A 16,892-nucleotide genomic window follows, 5' to 3' on the forward strand; every position below is an offset into this window, starting at 1 on the left:
GCTTTACTTAAGTTGGCTTTGTAATAAGGTTTTCAACTGGTTTGTAATCATTACTATGCCTGTGTTGTAAAAATTTTGGTTGTAATATCTCTGGACTCGCCTTCGTGCGGGGTATGCTTGTTCGATCCAAGAATCGGTGGTTGTATCGGGACGTTACCCGACAGACCAAAAATTGTTCCGTTTGAAGTGCGTTTAAGCTAATATTGCCTTTATGGTGATGGTTTACGCACTTGAGCCGGGATAATTTAGGCGGTTCTGCCACAGCTGGCATCAGAGCTACAAGCATATACCAGAGGTGTTGGAACCTTAAAAATCGCTTTCCGTATAAAAATTGGAACAACAGGGTATTTTGAAAAGCTACGTTGGATTCGTTAAGGGTTGTGCTTAGAACGTAAAGTCCTAGGGAATTTATGGGAATTACTAGGTGGTTATCTCTGTATGGTTTATGTTATCTGACTTCCAGCACTTTACATTTTGTCAAACCATACTCACAAGCAACTCTTAATTCTTGTAACGACGCACCTACGTTGAGGTAAGATGGTAAGGATCCTCAGTCAGCTGAGGGAGTCTGACCTTCCCGTCGGTGATGCGAGCCGAACGCTGCCCTCAAGCAGTGGCTTACTTGAGGTGCTTCCAATATACCGACTATTAGTTGACTATATTGGAAGTAAAGTGTGCTCAGTCAGCTGAGGGAGTCTGACCTTCCCGTCGGTGATGCGAACCGAACGCTGCGATCAAGCAGTGGCCTACTTGAGCTGCTGCCAATATACCGACCTCGGTCGACTATATTGGGAGTAAAGGAACTTGTGAATACGCCTCTGAGTAGCGTATGTTAACGTTGGCCATACGGCGGAAATTGTATGGCTGCCGCTTCTATAGTGAGCGGTAATGTTTGGGAATGCTTTCATGGGTGCTGGCATGAAAGGTTCATTGGATATATATATATGTTCTGTCAATTTTCTGCAGGAACACTAACCGCGATTTGTTAAGATAAGAACGGTTAGAATGTATCGACTAGCTATATAGGGAGAGCCGTATTTATGTATACCACCGTGCTAACCACGTAAGCCCAGCCATAGTTGGCAATTGTCTATCTTGTGAGGACGGTCAGGACGTGCATGCATATTTGGTTGATGTTTGATTGGTTTATAATAGTTGAAGTTGCTACATGAGCTTGTTAAGGAATTTCTAGTATGAATCCTTATAAGATAAGTGTTAGTATGCTTAAAACATGAGTGAGTGAAACTCTGATTTTAGTAGCATGCTTGTTAAAATGCTTAGGTTTCCTTGGATGAAAAATATGGTTCCGAGTCATGCCTTCCTCCTAAGCCCCATCTTGTTGTTATAAGGATCTTTTCATTCCTTAGAATCTCAAATGATGAACCAGTACCAATGGTGGTTTATTATTCTTTGAGTTGGAATCATATCATCTTGTGAATTAGAACACATTTGTTTACCGCAGTCTTCTTAAAGCTTTATTTGAGAAGTCTTGAGATAATTGCATTACTCACATTTGAATCCTTTTTGATTCAGATGGCGACTTGTTCCCAGATCTTTTGGGATGAGGAGGGAAATGCTCATACCGATTGTCTGTACTGGGAGGGTTTTCCGAGGATTCTTTGGGATTCACTTCGTATCTTCCACTACCCAGATCCACCCCAGTACACGGGACGCCAGTTTTCGGAGGATGGAATTAAGAAGAACAGAGTTAAGATGACCATTCCTCAGCACCCCACCTTGGAGTGGCCACCGATTGAGATCGAGGTGATTGGGTACCGTCTTGTGGATACGTTTGAGAAAGCAGCTCTCAACGCTATCACCACTTTTTGTGAGCACCATCCCGAGGAGGTAGCAGCATATCCTATTGGTTTGTTCCCAGCAGTCAGTGCTGGAAATGTAGAGTGGCTGTTCAGGGTCACACACTTTGGACACTTGATTGGAGATGTAGCGGATGAGACTATCGAGGCAGTAGTCAGATATATGAATGCTCAGTCGCACTACCAGATACTTCAGCAGCGACACATGGACCAGGTGATAGACTTGGCCCAGAGTTTTCAGCGAGGCCTTCGTCTGAAGGATATTCAGATTGGGGGACTTCAGGATGCCGTTGCTGGGAGGGACACTGCTATTGCACAGTTTGAGCATCAGGCTATGGAGTATGGTGCTGAGATAGAGCAGCGCAACACAGTTATCGGTTTTCTTCAGGCGCAGGTGAATGAGCTACAAGCAGATTGGGCTGATGCTTTAGCACATGTTGGTATGCTCCAGGAGCAACTAGATGCCCCAGCTGAGCCGGCAGCAGCAGAGGAGGACCCAGAGGAGATTGAGGGAGTATCTGACTTAGATTCAGAGCACGCACTTGCTGAGCCTAACCCTCAGCCGGATGACTCTTCTTCCGGTAGTGCCTCTTCTGTGGGCAACCTCGACGACTTCTAGGCGCCTTAGACCAGTCCTAGAAAGTTCGTGTTTTATCTTGTTGTAGCTTGTACATAGGAAAGAGATGTTGTAAGATAGCCCTAGGGAGGAGTACCACTTGTTGTATTATATGTGGTAAGGGTGAGTGATGTTAGGTTGTAAGAAAAATGCTGCTTTGGATGTAATATAAGTAGCGACTACCAGTTTGGAAATCGTAATCTTCCTACTTATCAAATCTCTTCATTTGTGCATGTTCACGCCGTTTGATGAATATAAGATGTTGCAATTTTTGTGGCATATGTGCTCATCAAATGTTAGCATGTTGAATCTGTGAGACTAAATTTTAGTCCAACCCCTTCTATGATATCTGTTGTTTAGCAACATAGCACATGGCGCTGAAGAGTGAATTGCTAGATTATTTTCTTTACCCTTTGCTCTTAGCATTGAGTATCAATACGATGGAGCATGAAGCTATCTAACAGCTGGCCTGTTCTGAGTTTGGTGGGTTGCGCAGTTATGTATTGTGCATATTGTGCTACACCGCATCTAGTTACATTTTTGCTGATTTTGTTTTATCCAAATGTATGATCATTGCATGTACCATTGATTTTGGAAGCGAGAAATATGTATCTAATGGATGTCTTCCATGATTACAGATGGTTGGTCATACACGCGGAACGCCTGATGGCTTTGGTTGTGAAACTGGCAGTGGATCTCAGCAACCACCGCCACCCCCATCAAATCTGGCCGAGTTAATGGCCATGCAAACAGAGTTGCTTCGCCAGCTAGTCCAAGGGCAACAAAATCATCCACGCCAACAGTATGGAGGACGGGAGGCACAACCAGCGGGTTACCAGGAATTCTTTGGTACCCAACCTCCACTTTTCAGCAAAGCTGATGACCCATTGGATGCCGATGCTTGGCTTCGTACAATCAATTCCAAGTTTGCTTTGTTAGCGGTACCATGTATTGATGCAAACAAGGCCCCCTTTGCCGCCCAACAGCTTCGCGGTCCTGCACGTATATGGTGGGATAATTATTGTGAAATGCAGCCTGCTGAACATATCATATCTTGGGAGGAATTCAGAACTGCATTCAGATCACATCATATTCCGGATGGACTAATGGAAAGAAAGTTGAATGAATTCTTGGCTCTAGATCAGGGAACCCGCACTGTTCTTCAATATGCACAGACCTTCAATCATCTGTGCCAATATGCGGGTCATCATGCTGATACTGATGCCAAGAAACGTGATCGTTTCCGTCGTGGCCTCAATACTAAGCTCAAAGAACGTTTAAACTTGGTTCAGCCCAATACCTATAATGAGCTGGTTAATATGGCCATTACACAGGAAGATTGTATTGCTGCACATCGTGCTGAGAAAAAGCGGAAGGCACCAACAGGACCCTCGAGTGCCCAGCCACCGAGGTATCGCTTGGTGCAAAATACTCCACCTAGGCCTCCACAAAGAAATGCCCCAGTGGGTAGGTTTGTCTTTAGGCCGCCTCAGCAACAAGGAGGATTCAGACCTCCAGTGCCTCAGCAACAGCAACAGCAGCAGTTTAGCCCAAGGCCGAATGCCCCACAGTTCAATAGTGGGAATAGTAATAATCGATGCTTCAACTGCGGCAGTGCTTCTCATTTTGCCAAGAATTGTCCACAACCCAGAAGAAACAATCCAGGGCAAAACTCTAATCAGAACAACAACAACAACAACAAGGGCAAGGGCAAGAGGCAAATGGTGCAAGTCCGGCAAGGGCGAGTTAATTTCACTACTCTTGCAGACCTTCCAGCAGGAGCACCAGTAATGACGGGTACTTTCTCTATCCACAATAAACCCGCAGTCATATTATTTGATTCTGGTGCAACGCATAGTTTTATAAGTGCCAAATTTGGAGCAAGATTAGGATTGGATTTTTGTCATACTAAGGGATCTTTTATGATAACAACCCCTGGTGGGAAGATAGCTTCCAATCAAATCACTAGATGTGTGCCAATTAAGCTGGGTAGCAAATTGATGAAGACAGACTTGATCTTGCTGAATTTAGAAGGCATGGATGTTATTCTAGGTGTGAATTGGATGACTACACATAAAGTACTACTAGATATCTCTTCCCGAGCTATCGAGATAGATTCACCACATCAAGGAGCCACCATACTCTATCTACCACAACGAGAGTGCATTAACTCTTGTGCTTATGCCGCAAAAGAAATTAAACTTGAAGATATCCCTATCGTGTGGGAGTATGCGGATGTATTTCTAGAGGATTTACCTGGAATGCCTCCTGATAGGGACATCGAGTTTGTTATCGAACTTCAACCCGGTACCGCCCCTATTTCTAAGAGGTCGTACCGAATGCCTCCAAATGAATTAGCAGAATTGAAAGTCCAACTCCAAGACCTTCTTGACAAAGGTTTTATACGACCAAGTTCTTCACCCTGGGGATGTCCAGCCCTGTTTGTGAAGAAGAAAGACAATAGTTTGAGGCTATGTGTTGATTATCGACCACTCAATGCGGTCACTATTAAAAACAAGTATCCTCTTCCCCGCATTGATAAGAAGTTTGATCAGTTAGCTGGAGCTAAGGTTTTCTCTAAGATTGATCTTCGTTCTGGCTACCATCAAATAAAGATCAAGCCTTGTGATATTCCAAAGACTGCTTTCTCTACCAGATATGGACTATATGAATATTTGGTTATGTCTTTTGGCCTTACCAACGCCCCAGCATATTTTATGTACTTGATGAATTCAGTCTTCATGCCGGAGCTGGATAAATTCGTCGTGGTTTTCATTGACGATATCTTGATCTACTCCAAGAATGAAGAAGATCATGCTGAACATTTGCGTATCGTTCTCCAACGATTACGAGATCATCATCTTTATGCCAAATTCTCCAAGTGTGAATTTTGGTTGGACAGTGTGAAATTCTTAGGTCACACTATCTCCAGTGATGGTATATATGTTGATCCAACTAAAGTACAAGAAGTAATGGATTGGGAATCTCCTATTTCAGTTCATCAAATTCGCAGTTTTCTTGGTTTAGCTGGATATTATCGTCGATTCATTACTGATTTCTCCAGAATAGCCAAGCCTATGACGGAGTTATTGAAGAAGGGAGTGAAGTTTGTTTGGAATGATAAGTGTGAAGAAGCTTTCCAAACTCTCAAAGCAAGATTAACTACCGCTCCAGTATTGTCTACACCGGACAGTACTAAACCTTTCGATGTCTATTGTGATGCGTCGGGTACGGGACTTGGTTGTGTGCTTATGCAGGACAACCGGGTTATCTCTTATGCATCAAGAGCTCTCCGGGATCATGAGAAGAATTATCCAACCCATGATCTGGAATTAGCAGCTGTCATTCACGCTCTTAAGATGTGGAGACATCATCTTATGGGAACTCACTGTAATGTTTACACTGACCATAAGAGCCTCAAATATATCTTCACTCAAGCTGATCTCAACATGAGGCAGAGACGCTGGCTAGAGTTGATAAAGGATTATGATTTAGAAGTGCACTATCATCCAGGAAAGGCTAATGTGGTTGCGGATGCACTCAGCCGCAAGTCACAATGCCATTGTCTATCTGTAGAACCATTCAATGAAACTCTATGCCAGGAAATGATGAAGTTAAACCTAGAAATGGTACCTCAAGGAAGTTTGAACCATATATCCCTTGAGCCTACACTTCATGATAGTATCATCATGGGGCAATTACATGATGAGGGTATCAAGGTCATCAAGGAAAAGTTATCACAAGGTGAAGCAAAGTATAAATGTTTCAGAGTGGATCATAGAGGAGTTTTATGGTTTGAATCTCGACTAGTTGTACCTAAGGATCATCAGCTTAGAAAGCAAATCCTTGATGAAGCACATCTTTCGAAATTTTTGATTCATCCCGGTGGTACCAAGATGTACCATGATCTCAAACAAAATTTCTGGTGGACTCGAATGAAAAGAGAGATCGCCAGATATGTTTCTGAGTGTGATGTCTGTCAAAGAGTTAAAGCTAGTCATTTGAAAGTAGCTGGTACTCTCCAACCTTTATCTATTCCATCCTGGAAATGGGAGGACATCAGTATGGATTTTATCGTTGGTTTACCCACTACTCCTCATAAGCATGATTCTGTTTGGGTAATCGTTGATAGACTCACCAAGACCGCTCATTTTATTCCAGTACACACCACTTATTCTGCCAAGAAGTACGCAGAGATTTATCTCGATCAGATTGTTCGTTTACATGGCATTCCAAAGACGATTATTTCTGATCGTGGGCCTCAGTTTATAGCACGTTTCTGGGAGCAAATGCAGGAATCCCTTGGAACAAAATTGATTCGTAGTTCAGCTTATCATCCACAAACAGATGGGCAAACTGAACGAATCAATCAAATCCTTGAAGACATGTTGAGGGCATGTGTTATTCAATATGGCAAGAATTGGGTTAAGTGCCTAGCACTGGCAGAGTTTTCATACAATAACAGCTATCAATCCAGCTTGCAAATGGCACCATTTGAAGCATTATATGGTCGAAGGTGTCGAACTCCTTTGAATTGGTCCCAAGCTGGAGAACGCAAAATTTTTGGGCCAGATTTAGTCTCTGAGGCAGAGGAGCAAGTCAGAATTATTCAGGTTAATCTTAAAGCAGCTCAATCAAGACAGAAAAGTTATGCAGACAAAAGGAGAGATCCTTTACAATTCGAGGTAGGAGACTTTGTATATTTGCGAGTATCTCCTACTAAAGGTGTTCAACGCTTTGGCTTAAAAGGGAAATTAGCACCCCGATACATCGGACCATTTGAAATTATCGAAACTTGTGGACCCGTTGCCTACCGACTTCGTCTTTCATCTCAGTTGGCCGCCGTTCATGATGTCTTCCATGTCTCACAACTTCGGAAGTGCACCAGGGTACCTACTGAAATCCTTGAACCACAAGATATCGAAATTGAATCCGATCTATCTTATACGGAGTATCCAATGAAGATTCTTGACACCAAAGAAAGAAGTACTAGAAGGGAGAAAGTTAAAATGTACAAGATCCAGTGGAATCAGCATACTGTAGAAGAAGCTACTTGGGAAACTGAAAATTTTCTCCAAAGAAACTTTCCCGACTTCCTTAGAACCAATCCAGGTACCCAGTTTTTGTACCCTTTTCTTTCTGTAATCTCGGGACGAGATTTCCTTTTAGGGGGAAGGCTGTAACACCCCGGGTGTTTACACAGTATTTTAATTAGGTGCCTGCACAGTAATTGTGTGGGTTTGCTATACATTATGTGCTCGATTTAAGTGAAAAGGATCTTTTTGTAATTATGAAAGGTTATATGTGTAATTATGATTTTATGTAAGGTCCTTTATAAAGTTATTTGTGTTTATAGCTTTTATGGAGGGTGTTTGTGCAAAATTTCAGTGCATTTATTGCATGGCATCAAATTTTGCTTGAAGGTCTACATTTGAAGTGAAATTGCTTTGAAAAAGACAAATTTCCTGGAATTCAAAATCCCTTCAACAATTTTAATTTTAGCTCTTGAAGCTTTGGCCAAATAAATTTTTGCACAACATCAAAGTTGTAGATCTTGAAATTTTGAACAACTTTCATGTTGGGCACTTTTCCATTTGAGCTTTGGTTTAAAAGTTATCACTAGTTTACAATTTAGTCCCTGGAACTTTTGGAAATTGCAAAATCGCCCTTATGACCATCTCCCCCTCCCTGCTCTGCTTCTCGCCGCCGGCCACCGACAGCGCCGCCGTGGAGCGCCTTCCCGGCTTTCCCGGCCATTACTTCGCCGTGCGCTGGCTTCCACGCGTCGCCGGCGAGCTCCTCCCCCTCCTGTTGCCTCGCGCTGGAGCCCCCACCCCTCGCCACGCACCCCCGCCGCGCCCAGAACCTCCCCGACGGCCGCCACCGCGACGCCGCCGTGGAGCGTCCCCTGCAGAGCCCGCCGCTCTATTCTAGCGAGCTCCCGAGCACTACAAGAGCCCCAGAACTCGATTTCGTGCTTCCCTTCGCTCTCTCATCGCTCCCACGCCGCAGAACGCCGCCGCCGCCCTGCTTGAACCCCGGCGAGCTCCACCCCGCCGCGGAGCCGCCACCCCAGACCCGCTCCACCCCTACAGCCCCCACCCTTAGCACCGCCTCGACCTCGCGCAGCTCCCAGACCACTTCCCCTCGCCCAAACCTCACCGGAGCACCCTCGCCGTTGCTCGCCTCCGCCGCCGACCCGCCCTGCTCCGCCGAGCCGCCGCTTCCGAGTCTCTCCCCGCGACCCTAGGCCACCCAGAGGTGCGCCTTGCACCCGTGAAGCTCACGTACCCCTCCACTCTCGCCGCCGGTGAGCCCCTCGCCGGGAAATCGCCGGTCAACCGCCGCCCCCTCTCTCTGACCCGGCCCAGGGACCTCGGGGTGGAAGAAACAAAACTTCAGGGTGTTATTTGAATAGACCTAGACTCATGTGAATAGTGCACTAAGGACTGCTTTGTAATATTTTTCAGTGAACTTTGAAATTCTAGATCAATTCATAGAAAATTCGTAAAATAGCAAATCTTGATGTTTTGGAATCCTTTTGGAGAGCTCTATGCAGTAGAACCATAATATGTTAGGCTTTAGTTGCCAGTTTTTGCTGTATAAATGGTTTTGTGTCACTAGATAAATAAATACTAGATGTTTAGTCTTTTTCTTATCTGATGCTTGAAAGCTGTTATTGCTATGAAATTTTGGTGGTAGTTTACTCATGTAACACTAGCTTTGCTATAAAAATTTCATGGTCAGTTCCCTTGTGTAGCTATTTATTTGTTTTAATCTTTGTTTAGTACACTTTATTTATGGTAAATAGTTTCTGTTTGTAATAAATCATGATTTTATTTTGGCATGTTCTTTTTGAGTAGATTAGCTTGTCCAGGAAGTTTAAGCTTCAGTTCATGGCTATAATAGGAGTTAAAATTGAATCTTGTTAAACTGGTGTCTGTTTTGTTTAATTTATCTGAATTAATTCCGTGTATATAAAATCATGAAAAATTCACAATAGCTAGATCATCCCTGTGGAGATCTCCTGTTAAATTTTGAGCTTCTGTTTTGATCTATTTTGATCTGTATAATTCAGGCTTGTACTAGGTGTTGCCTGCATAAATGATTTATTGTGATTAAATGGTTACATGTCTTCATATGATCTTTGCAGGATAGCTTAGTATGTTCATGTTCTGTTTAGTGTAATTTTGGTGTAATTTATTTCTATTTTTACTCTGAGTTGTTGATTTATTTGTAAACCATGACTTAATTGTATAGGAAATCACCCCCACTTGTTTATGAAGTTAGTCAACTTCTTTTGTGCTGTTGATCATGATGCCTTGTGTAGTTAAATTTGTTATTTAACTACTCTATAAACGATTGCCCATGCTTGTTTATAATGTTGTTCTTGCATTACATATAGATACGACTACTTTGTCAGACGGGACGTACGAGTTGATTCCGGAGTCTGACGGAGGTGATCTCGAAGCTCAAGTGAACACTGCGGAACTAACTGAAGCCCCGAACCAAAGTTCGGAAGAGCCTAGCGCTGAAATAGTTAGCAACTACCGAGAAGGCAAGCCCCGGACATAACCTATGTTTCAAATTATTATCATTTACTGTTATTACTTACTTGTGCATTTACAGTTCTTAGGATTTGAATTGAAACCCTAGATGCATGATCCTAGGAACCTATGTACTGAACACTAGACCTGAGTTCGACTATCTGCTAAGCTTATAGGAACGGTAAAAGTCGAGTGATTGCCTGTCACTCGCGAGCTTTATAGGAATTGCTTGTTTACTTTCTGTTATCAATATAAGGACGACGGACGGGGTTGTGTTCGATATCATGTCCTATGTGAGACCCCGTCTGTGTTGATGAACTTGCTAAGGTCGCGGTGTGTGGTAGTGCTGGTTAAGTTTTTGAAAGTACTAGTCACATGCCGTAAATATGGTACGCGGCAAGCCTAGTAGCCGATTGGACCGGGGAGTGGATATACCTCCCACTCTCTCAGTAGGGATAGGTTTTATTATATGTTGCGCAACACTACGACTTCTAGGGACAAGGTTCGGCCTTGGAGCCCTGTAGTCGGGGAGAGTGGCACTATCCACAAGCCGGAAAGAAAGGTTAACGGTTGTTTGGGAATGACCCGACGGTATTCCAGATGTGTGTGCTAGGTTACCCTTGCAAGGTTGAATTTCGATTCAGAATCGTCCGCCTCTCACGATGAAATGAGACTGCTTGATCTCTTTGCCACACAGAGTAATAAGAGCAACAATATTCTTATTAATCTTGATGTTTGCTTAGAAGTTCCACCATGAATGGTTAGTAGATGCTTACATAGAATGGTTAATCAACTAGAATCTTGCAGCTAAAACTTGAAAGTAAGGACCTACTCTTTATTACTTTTCAGCAAAGGAAAACCAGAGCCTTACAAAGCCTTGCATAGTCTAGCTAAGGTGGGCTACTTATACCCGTTGTCGGTTAAGTCTTGTTGAGTATTAGAATACTCAGCCTTGCTGTTGAAACCTTTTTTTCAGGTATGACTTTTGAGGATCAGGTCGCTAGCTTGACCTATCCTTGCTCGTTGCCTCCTGGCTGGTCCGTAGAATGGGATACGTCTTCGGCCGGCAATGACTATGACGAGTGATACCAGGCTTGGGCTAGCTTGGTATACTTTTGGCGACGTGTTGTAGTGATCGTGTTTCATCTTCCGCTATTTAGACTCTGAACTTATAATCCTGGCTTGTATAACTGCTTTATTTAAGTTGGCTTTGTAATAAGGTTTTCAACTGGTTTGTAATCATTACTATGCCTGTGTTGTAAAAATTTTGGTTGTAATATCTCTGGACTCGCCTTCGTGCGGGGTATGCTTGTTCGATCCAAGAATCGGTGGTTGTATCGGGACGTTACCCGACAGACCAAAAATTGTTCCGTTTGAAGTGCATTTAAGCTAATATTGCCTTTATGGTGATGGTTTACGCACTTGAGCCGGGATAATTTAGGCGGTTCTGCCACAGCGGTACTAAGCCCCCGACTGTGGACTCCGACCACCTTACACGTGGTCTCTTCCCTGACTGAGAGGATGGAGGTTACGGACGGACTCAGGACACAGAGCTACTAGGAGTCACACGGGTGACTGGTAGTCAAAGTGTCAGTCATATTTTTCCAAAACTACATATCAAAATCAAAATCCAACTGCACCACTATGTTCCTTGCTATGAAATCTTCGAAACAAGATTACACTTGGATGACTTTTGTGTGGAACATTTTTTTGAACACGGAACAATTTGTTTTTGAGGCGACACAATTGTTCCAGCAATATAAAAAATATATTCCTCACACTTTATATGATGGTTTGACTGCCAGTCACACGTGTAACTCCTAACATTTTCACAGCGCACTGACAGACGCATGGGGATGGGCGTGATGGATAAGGATGAATGTTCATGTCAAACTATCGTAGAAGCCACCGGGTCATGCGCCGAGATGACAGTGGCTGGGAGGACGACGGACCGATAGTGACCTTAGGAAGTCGTCGTCGTGCCCACCTCGCGTGCTGACACCGCGCCAGCCGGAGAGGTAGGGATGGGGTGCAAATGGGTGTTTTTTATGTGCATCTCCAACTCTCTTTAGTTAAAATATTTGTACTACCTTTCCAAAACAAAAACTCATTTAGAAGTAATACAAATATTTAAACTAAGAAAACCTGGAGGTGCATTTAAAAGTCACCCATTTGCACCCCTACATAGGAAGTAACAGAATTTGGAAGCTTGAGAAACAGCCGATCTACAGAGGAAGTAACAGAATTTGGAAGCTTGAGAAACAGTCGGTTAAGGGCAAGGGTTATTAGAGGACGTCAAAGAAACGAAAACAAGTTTAGGGTGCTGGAACGCTGCTGCGTATAAATTTGGTGCGTTCCAGATGGGATTTCCTTTGAACCGTAGGCAACGATACCAAACAATCTGATTACTGCCAAGTTGCACTTGTTTCACCACCATGATTACCAGAAAGGACACGGCACAGCATCGCGCACAACCTGAAATCCTGATGATGCTAGACCAGAGATCAAGCACACGATAGCCATGTCCACATATCAACAATTTACCATCAATGTAACAATTCAAGATGTCCATTAGACAAACTTTACAGACAAAATAACCATTGCAAATGCACATTCTCAGCTTCTCAAACAGACAGAATCAGGCAACACTCACCACCATCAGAGTCACAGAAATATAGCAGTTAACGTAACACAACATCACACAGGCAGCTGCAGAGTTAATTCTGTAAATAGAGTGACAGCTAACAATCTGGAAAGATTCAACATTCAAAACTGAAGGATTAACATCCATAATATGAAATAACATGGACAAGCATTGTTTGCCTCTCAATTCAGGAACATGGAAGTAAAGCAAAAAGAGCACTAGTTTCATGATCCACAGCCCGGCCTAGTGTAAGTGGGGAACACACTTAGTTGGCACCAGCAGCAGCTCCCTTCTTCCGTGATACAGCCTCAGTTCCTTATAGTTTTTGCAGAGGTAGTTTAGTATAATAATCCATGGATCACACAGCGTCAAAAGAGGTGAGCAAGGATTTACCCTCTGTGAAGTTGCTCTTGAACCTCCGTGGCACGTGACGAAGGTACCTCATCCTCCCTGTGCCAGTAGTCTTCCTCCTAATGGCCTTCACACTCCAGTTGTCTGATTTTTTTGGAAGAAACAGAAATAATGGGATCAGAATTACATGAAATTTCAGAGAAAATTTGCACATATGTGGCAAAACATACGAATATATAACCTAATTTACTATGTCTTCAGTCTTCTACGAGCAACTTACACAAATAAATAATATAGTTGTAGCTACTGATATGTGCATCCATCACGAGCATAAAATAGGTAACATATTTCACAACTTGGATATAATCATAAAAACAGCTGTACCTGAGAGCCATAACTGAATACCACAGTTCCTTAAAGGAAATATACAAGGGTAACACCGTAACACATGTCCACAGACCTAGAGGCTAGTGAACACTGCAACTAATTAACCAAGTTTGGGTGCCAACACAATGTAAACATGACGACAATGAGTTGAATTTTATCAGTTTGTGCCAAAAAACAATAAAAGGCACCTAGATATATATTATGTCTAGATGCATAGCAAAATCTATGTATCTAGAAAAGTCAGAACGACTAATAATTTGGGACGGAAACAACAAGAGGGAGTAGGCAGCTTGGGCTTACAGGTGACAAACATGAAGGTTCAGATTGATGTAGCTGCTTTTACAGTGATATACTAACACACCACACAAATAAATAAATAACTGTTGAATGATCAAGGCGCATCCAGCAATTTAACCATGATGGTAGCATGTAATTTCATCAATTAGCACACATCCAAAACGTATATCGATAAAAAAAATGAAGCAAGAACGTTCCGGAACTCTCCGGGCACAAACAACGACGGTTACCGTTCGAATCTCATGAACATAAGAAAGCTGAACCAAAGAAGCAGGAAGCACCCAGGGATCTTACACTTGCGGATACGGGCGGCTGGGTAGCCGCAGGAGGAGCAGGTGCTCTTCTGCAGGTGAAAGCTGCGGCGGCCGCAGCGCACGCACAGCGTGTGCGTCTTGTTCCGGCGCTTGCCGAAGCTTCCCGTACCCTTGCCCTGCACGCAACGAGAACCGATCAATTAACGCATTTGATCCATGGAAGAGCACGAGGATGCGTCCATGAGAGCTAGTGATGCGATCTCTCACCATTTCGCCGCCGGCTTCTTCGCTTGCCGCCGCCGCCGAGGAGAAGAACTCGCCAAAAACCTAGCCACCGGAGTGGGCGAGATTTTATAGAGCAGCCGGTTAGTCCGCAGGTGGACCTTGCATGGGCCTAATGCCAGTATTTTTTCTTTATGGGCCTTTTATTCCACGTTAACAGGCCCTGGCCCATAGAAGCCCATAACACAAGTAGGACAGCTGCTTTGTGCTCCCAGCGGCCGAGCCGACAGAGCGACGAGATTCTCCCACAGCAGCACCGCACGGGGCACGGCCACACGGCGAGCGCCGCCTGCGACCCTCTCGCCGGCGATGGAGCAGGTGGGAGTGGAGGTGCCTCTCCCTAGGGACAAGATATCCATTGAACCGAGCAGGTAGCAAAAATCTGGCCTTTTTTTGTTTCGATCGCGTGATGGATGGACGCGGCTGTCATCTGATTCCCGAATTCTCTGATGCGGCAGGGACGGAGGAATCCGAGGGGGCGTCGTGCTCGTGGCCACCGGGAGCTTCAATCCTCCCACATTCATGCACCTGCGCATGTTCGGTAAGCTTCAAAGTTTGAATTTCTGCCGCCTATCGATTGCTTTGGAACCCCTTCAGCTTCTGATTGGGATCGAGCAGTGAAGCTTTTGTTCTCCCTGTTTCCTGTAGAACTGGCAAAGGATGAACTTCAGCAGCGAGGGTATAGCGTTATGGGTGGCTACATGTCTCCGGTGAATGATGCGTATAAGAAGAAGGTATTTATTGCAAAAAGCATATGAAACTGATACTTCCTGCTCTTTTAATTGAGTTCAGATTTAAAGTTGTTTAGGACCTCTTACCGGCTGCTCACCGGATTCGTTTTTGTGAACTTGCGTGCAAAAGCTCATCTTTCGTGATGGTTGATCCATGGGAGGTAATTTGATCTTACATGCTCTCGCTCATAAGTTTCTTTGGGTTTTGTCATGTATAATATTGATATTTGTAATTTTGATATAGCAACAACTCATACATGGTAATGCCTTGTACTTCCTAGGCCATGCAGAAAGGTTATCAGCGCACTTTGACTGTCCTTTCAAGAATTCGGAACTCTTTGTGCAGGGATGGTTTAGCTGATCAAGGTATATATAGTGAGGATTGTTTGACCTCATTTTTTCCATACTATTTCATTTAATATGTAGTGAGAAAGAATTTTCTTTCAGGCAGCCTGAAGGTAATGCTTTTATGTGGTTCTGACTTGCTCGAGTCATTCAGCACTCCAGGAGTTTGGATCCCAGACCAGGTAGAAATCTTGAACTTTGGTAGCAACGAAAAAACTTTTGCGACTTCTTTTTGCAATTTTATGATGGCCTTTTTAGTTTCACTTTGGTTTTCCTTGTGTATCAACTTACTTTGATGACACCAACTTTTGTTTCCAGGTCAGAACTATATGCAATGACTTCGGTGTCATATGTATACGCAGAGAAGGAAAAGATGTTGGCAATTTGATAGCCGGCAGTGATATACTACAAGAATGCAGGGTACAAACTTGTAGTTGAGGATTTAGAATGGAACAGTATAAGCTTCTTTACTGTTTATTTGTGTATGATCACTTCTTAAGTCCTTTTCAGGATAACATCATTTCGGTCGACGAGGTTGTGCCAAATCAAATCAGTTCATCCAGAGTAAGGTATCGGTCTTAAAGACATTGGTTTGTGGTTAATTTTGTGCTAGTCATATGAATAATAGTTTTTGGAACATTGGGACGCACTTATGTATGGCTAAATTTCAGAGACTGCATAAAAAGATGCTTGTCGATAAAATATCTTACTTTTGATGAAGTAATTGAATACATTAGAGAACACAAGCTGTTTATCGAAGCTGAAGGCGGTGATACAACATTGTGATAATAGTGGTGTTTGGAGGTAATTTGACATGCAGTTCTTTTTAATCTTGTAACATATATCATAAATGTAGGCAACCCACACAATGTGTCAGCATTGGAACATGTGGATTTGATGCAGGCTTTTACTATCATGAAGTTAAATGACTTCTTCATAATCGACATGTATTGGCTGTGGACGCTATCTCCAGATAACATGTGGATCGGGCATGTTGAGCAGTTGTGGAAATTTCATTTGAAATAGAAAATAAAAGGTGTTACGGGCAAACACTATCAAATAAAAGGGGCTGACCACTTAAATCAAATGTTACTTTGTGGAATTTTGGAGACTCTGTATCATTGTTAGTTTGGCTTAAATAGAAAATATTCAGAAGCAAGTGCTACATATTGTTGGCATTCTCATTCACAACATAATGATGCTTACTTTTACTTATCAACCAGTGCCAATCATTGTGAACTAGGGATTACGGATATGGTAGCATATACTGGTTCATAAATTCAATATGGCTTTGTTTGCACACAGCGTTAAACATCTTTTTAGGGAAATAATACAACTATCTCACCTTGTAACGAGCAATTAGTTACATCCGACGAAACAAATGCTGTTAGTCGATAAGTCAGCTTTTTTGCACAACTCATGAGCTGCTTTACAAAATTACCATGTCCACAACTCCACATAGATGCGCCAACACCAGGGACTTGTAAGTAGTTTGGAAATTCACAGTTGGGGAATTGACCAGAACCGATTCTATCTTTATCTGTAAGACTTGTATCATAAACTTGACTAGAAAACACGATGACGTCTTGAGAACATACTTGATTTCTTGGTCCAAAGGAGG

The 16,892-nt window shown here is 43.2% G+C and overlaps 2 protein-coding genes across 4 annotated transcripts; one reads left to right on the plus strand and one right to left on the minus strand.

Annotated features, from left to right (window-relative positions):
- Positions 1-12,643: 12,643 nt before the first annotated feature.
- On the minus strand, positions 12,644-14,301 carry LOC120660968 (60S ribosomal protein L37-3-like). Its single transcript, XM_039939634.1, has 4 exons — positions 14,181-14,301; positions 13,954-14,089; positions 13,018-13,119; positions 12,644-12,939 (listed from the first exon to the last, which is right to left on the minus strand). Exons 1-4 carry the CDS (start codon positions 14,181-14,183, stop codon positions 12,890-12,892), a joined length of 291 nt encoding a protein of 96 aa, XP_039795568.1. The 5' UTR covers positions 14,184-14,301; the 3' UTR covers positions 12,644-12,889.
- Positions 14,302-14,392: 91 nt separating this feature from the next.
- On the plus strand, positions 14,393-16,438 carry LOC120660969 (nicotinamide/nicotinic acid mononucleotide adenylyltransferase-like). 3 transcript variants are annotated; one of them, XM_039939636.1, is made up of 10 exons: positions 14,393-14,566; positions 14,654-14,736; positions 14,844-14,929; positions 15,004-15,087; positions 15,208-15,292; positions 15,374-15,453; positions 15,590-15,691; positions 15,782-15,840; positions 15,943-16,075; positions 16,175-16,438. In XM_039939636.1, exons 1-9 carry the CDS (start codon positions 14,505-14,507, stop codon positions 16,055-16,057), a joined length of 756 nt encoding a protein of 251 aa, XP_039795570.1. In that variant the 5' UTR covers positions 14,393-14,504; the 3' UTR covers positions 16,058-16,075; positions 16,175-16,438. The 3 variants fall into 3 exon arrangements, with proteins under 3 accessions (XP_039795570.1, XP_039795572.1, XP_039795571.1); XM_039939638.1 differs by having other exon boundaries at positions 16,009-16,075; XM_039939637.1 differs by lacking the exon at positions 15,943-16,075 and having other exon boundaries at positions 16,128-16,438.
- The last annotated feature ends 454 nt before the right edge of the window (positions 16,439-16,892 follow it).

This window comes from Panicum virgatum, chromosome 2N, assembly GCF_016808335.1.
Source record: "Panicum virgatum strain AP13 chromosome 2N, P.virgatum_v5, whole genome shotgun sequence".
NCBI classification, from domain to species: Eukaryota; Viridiplantae; Streptophyta; class Magnoliopsida; order Poales; family Poaceae; genus Panicum; species Panicum virgatum.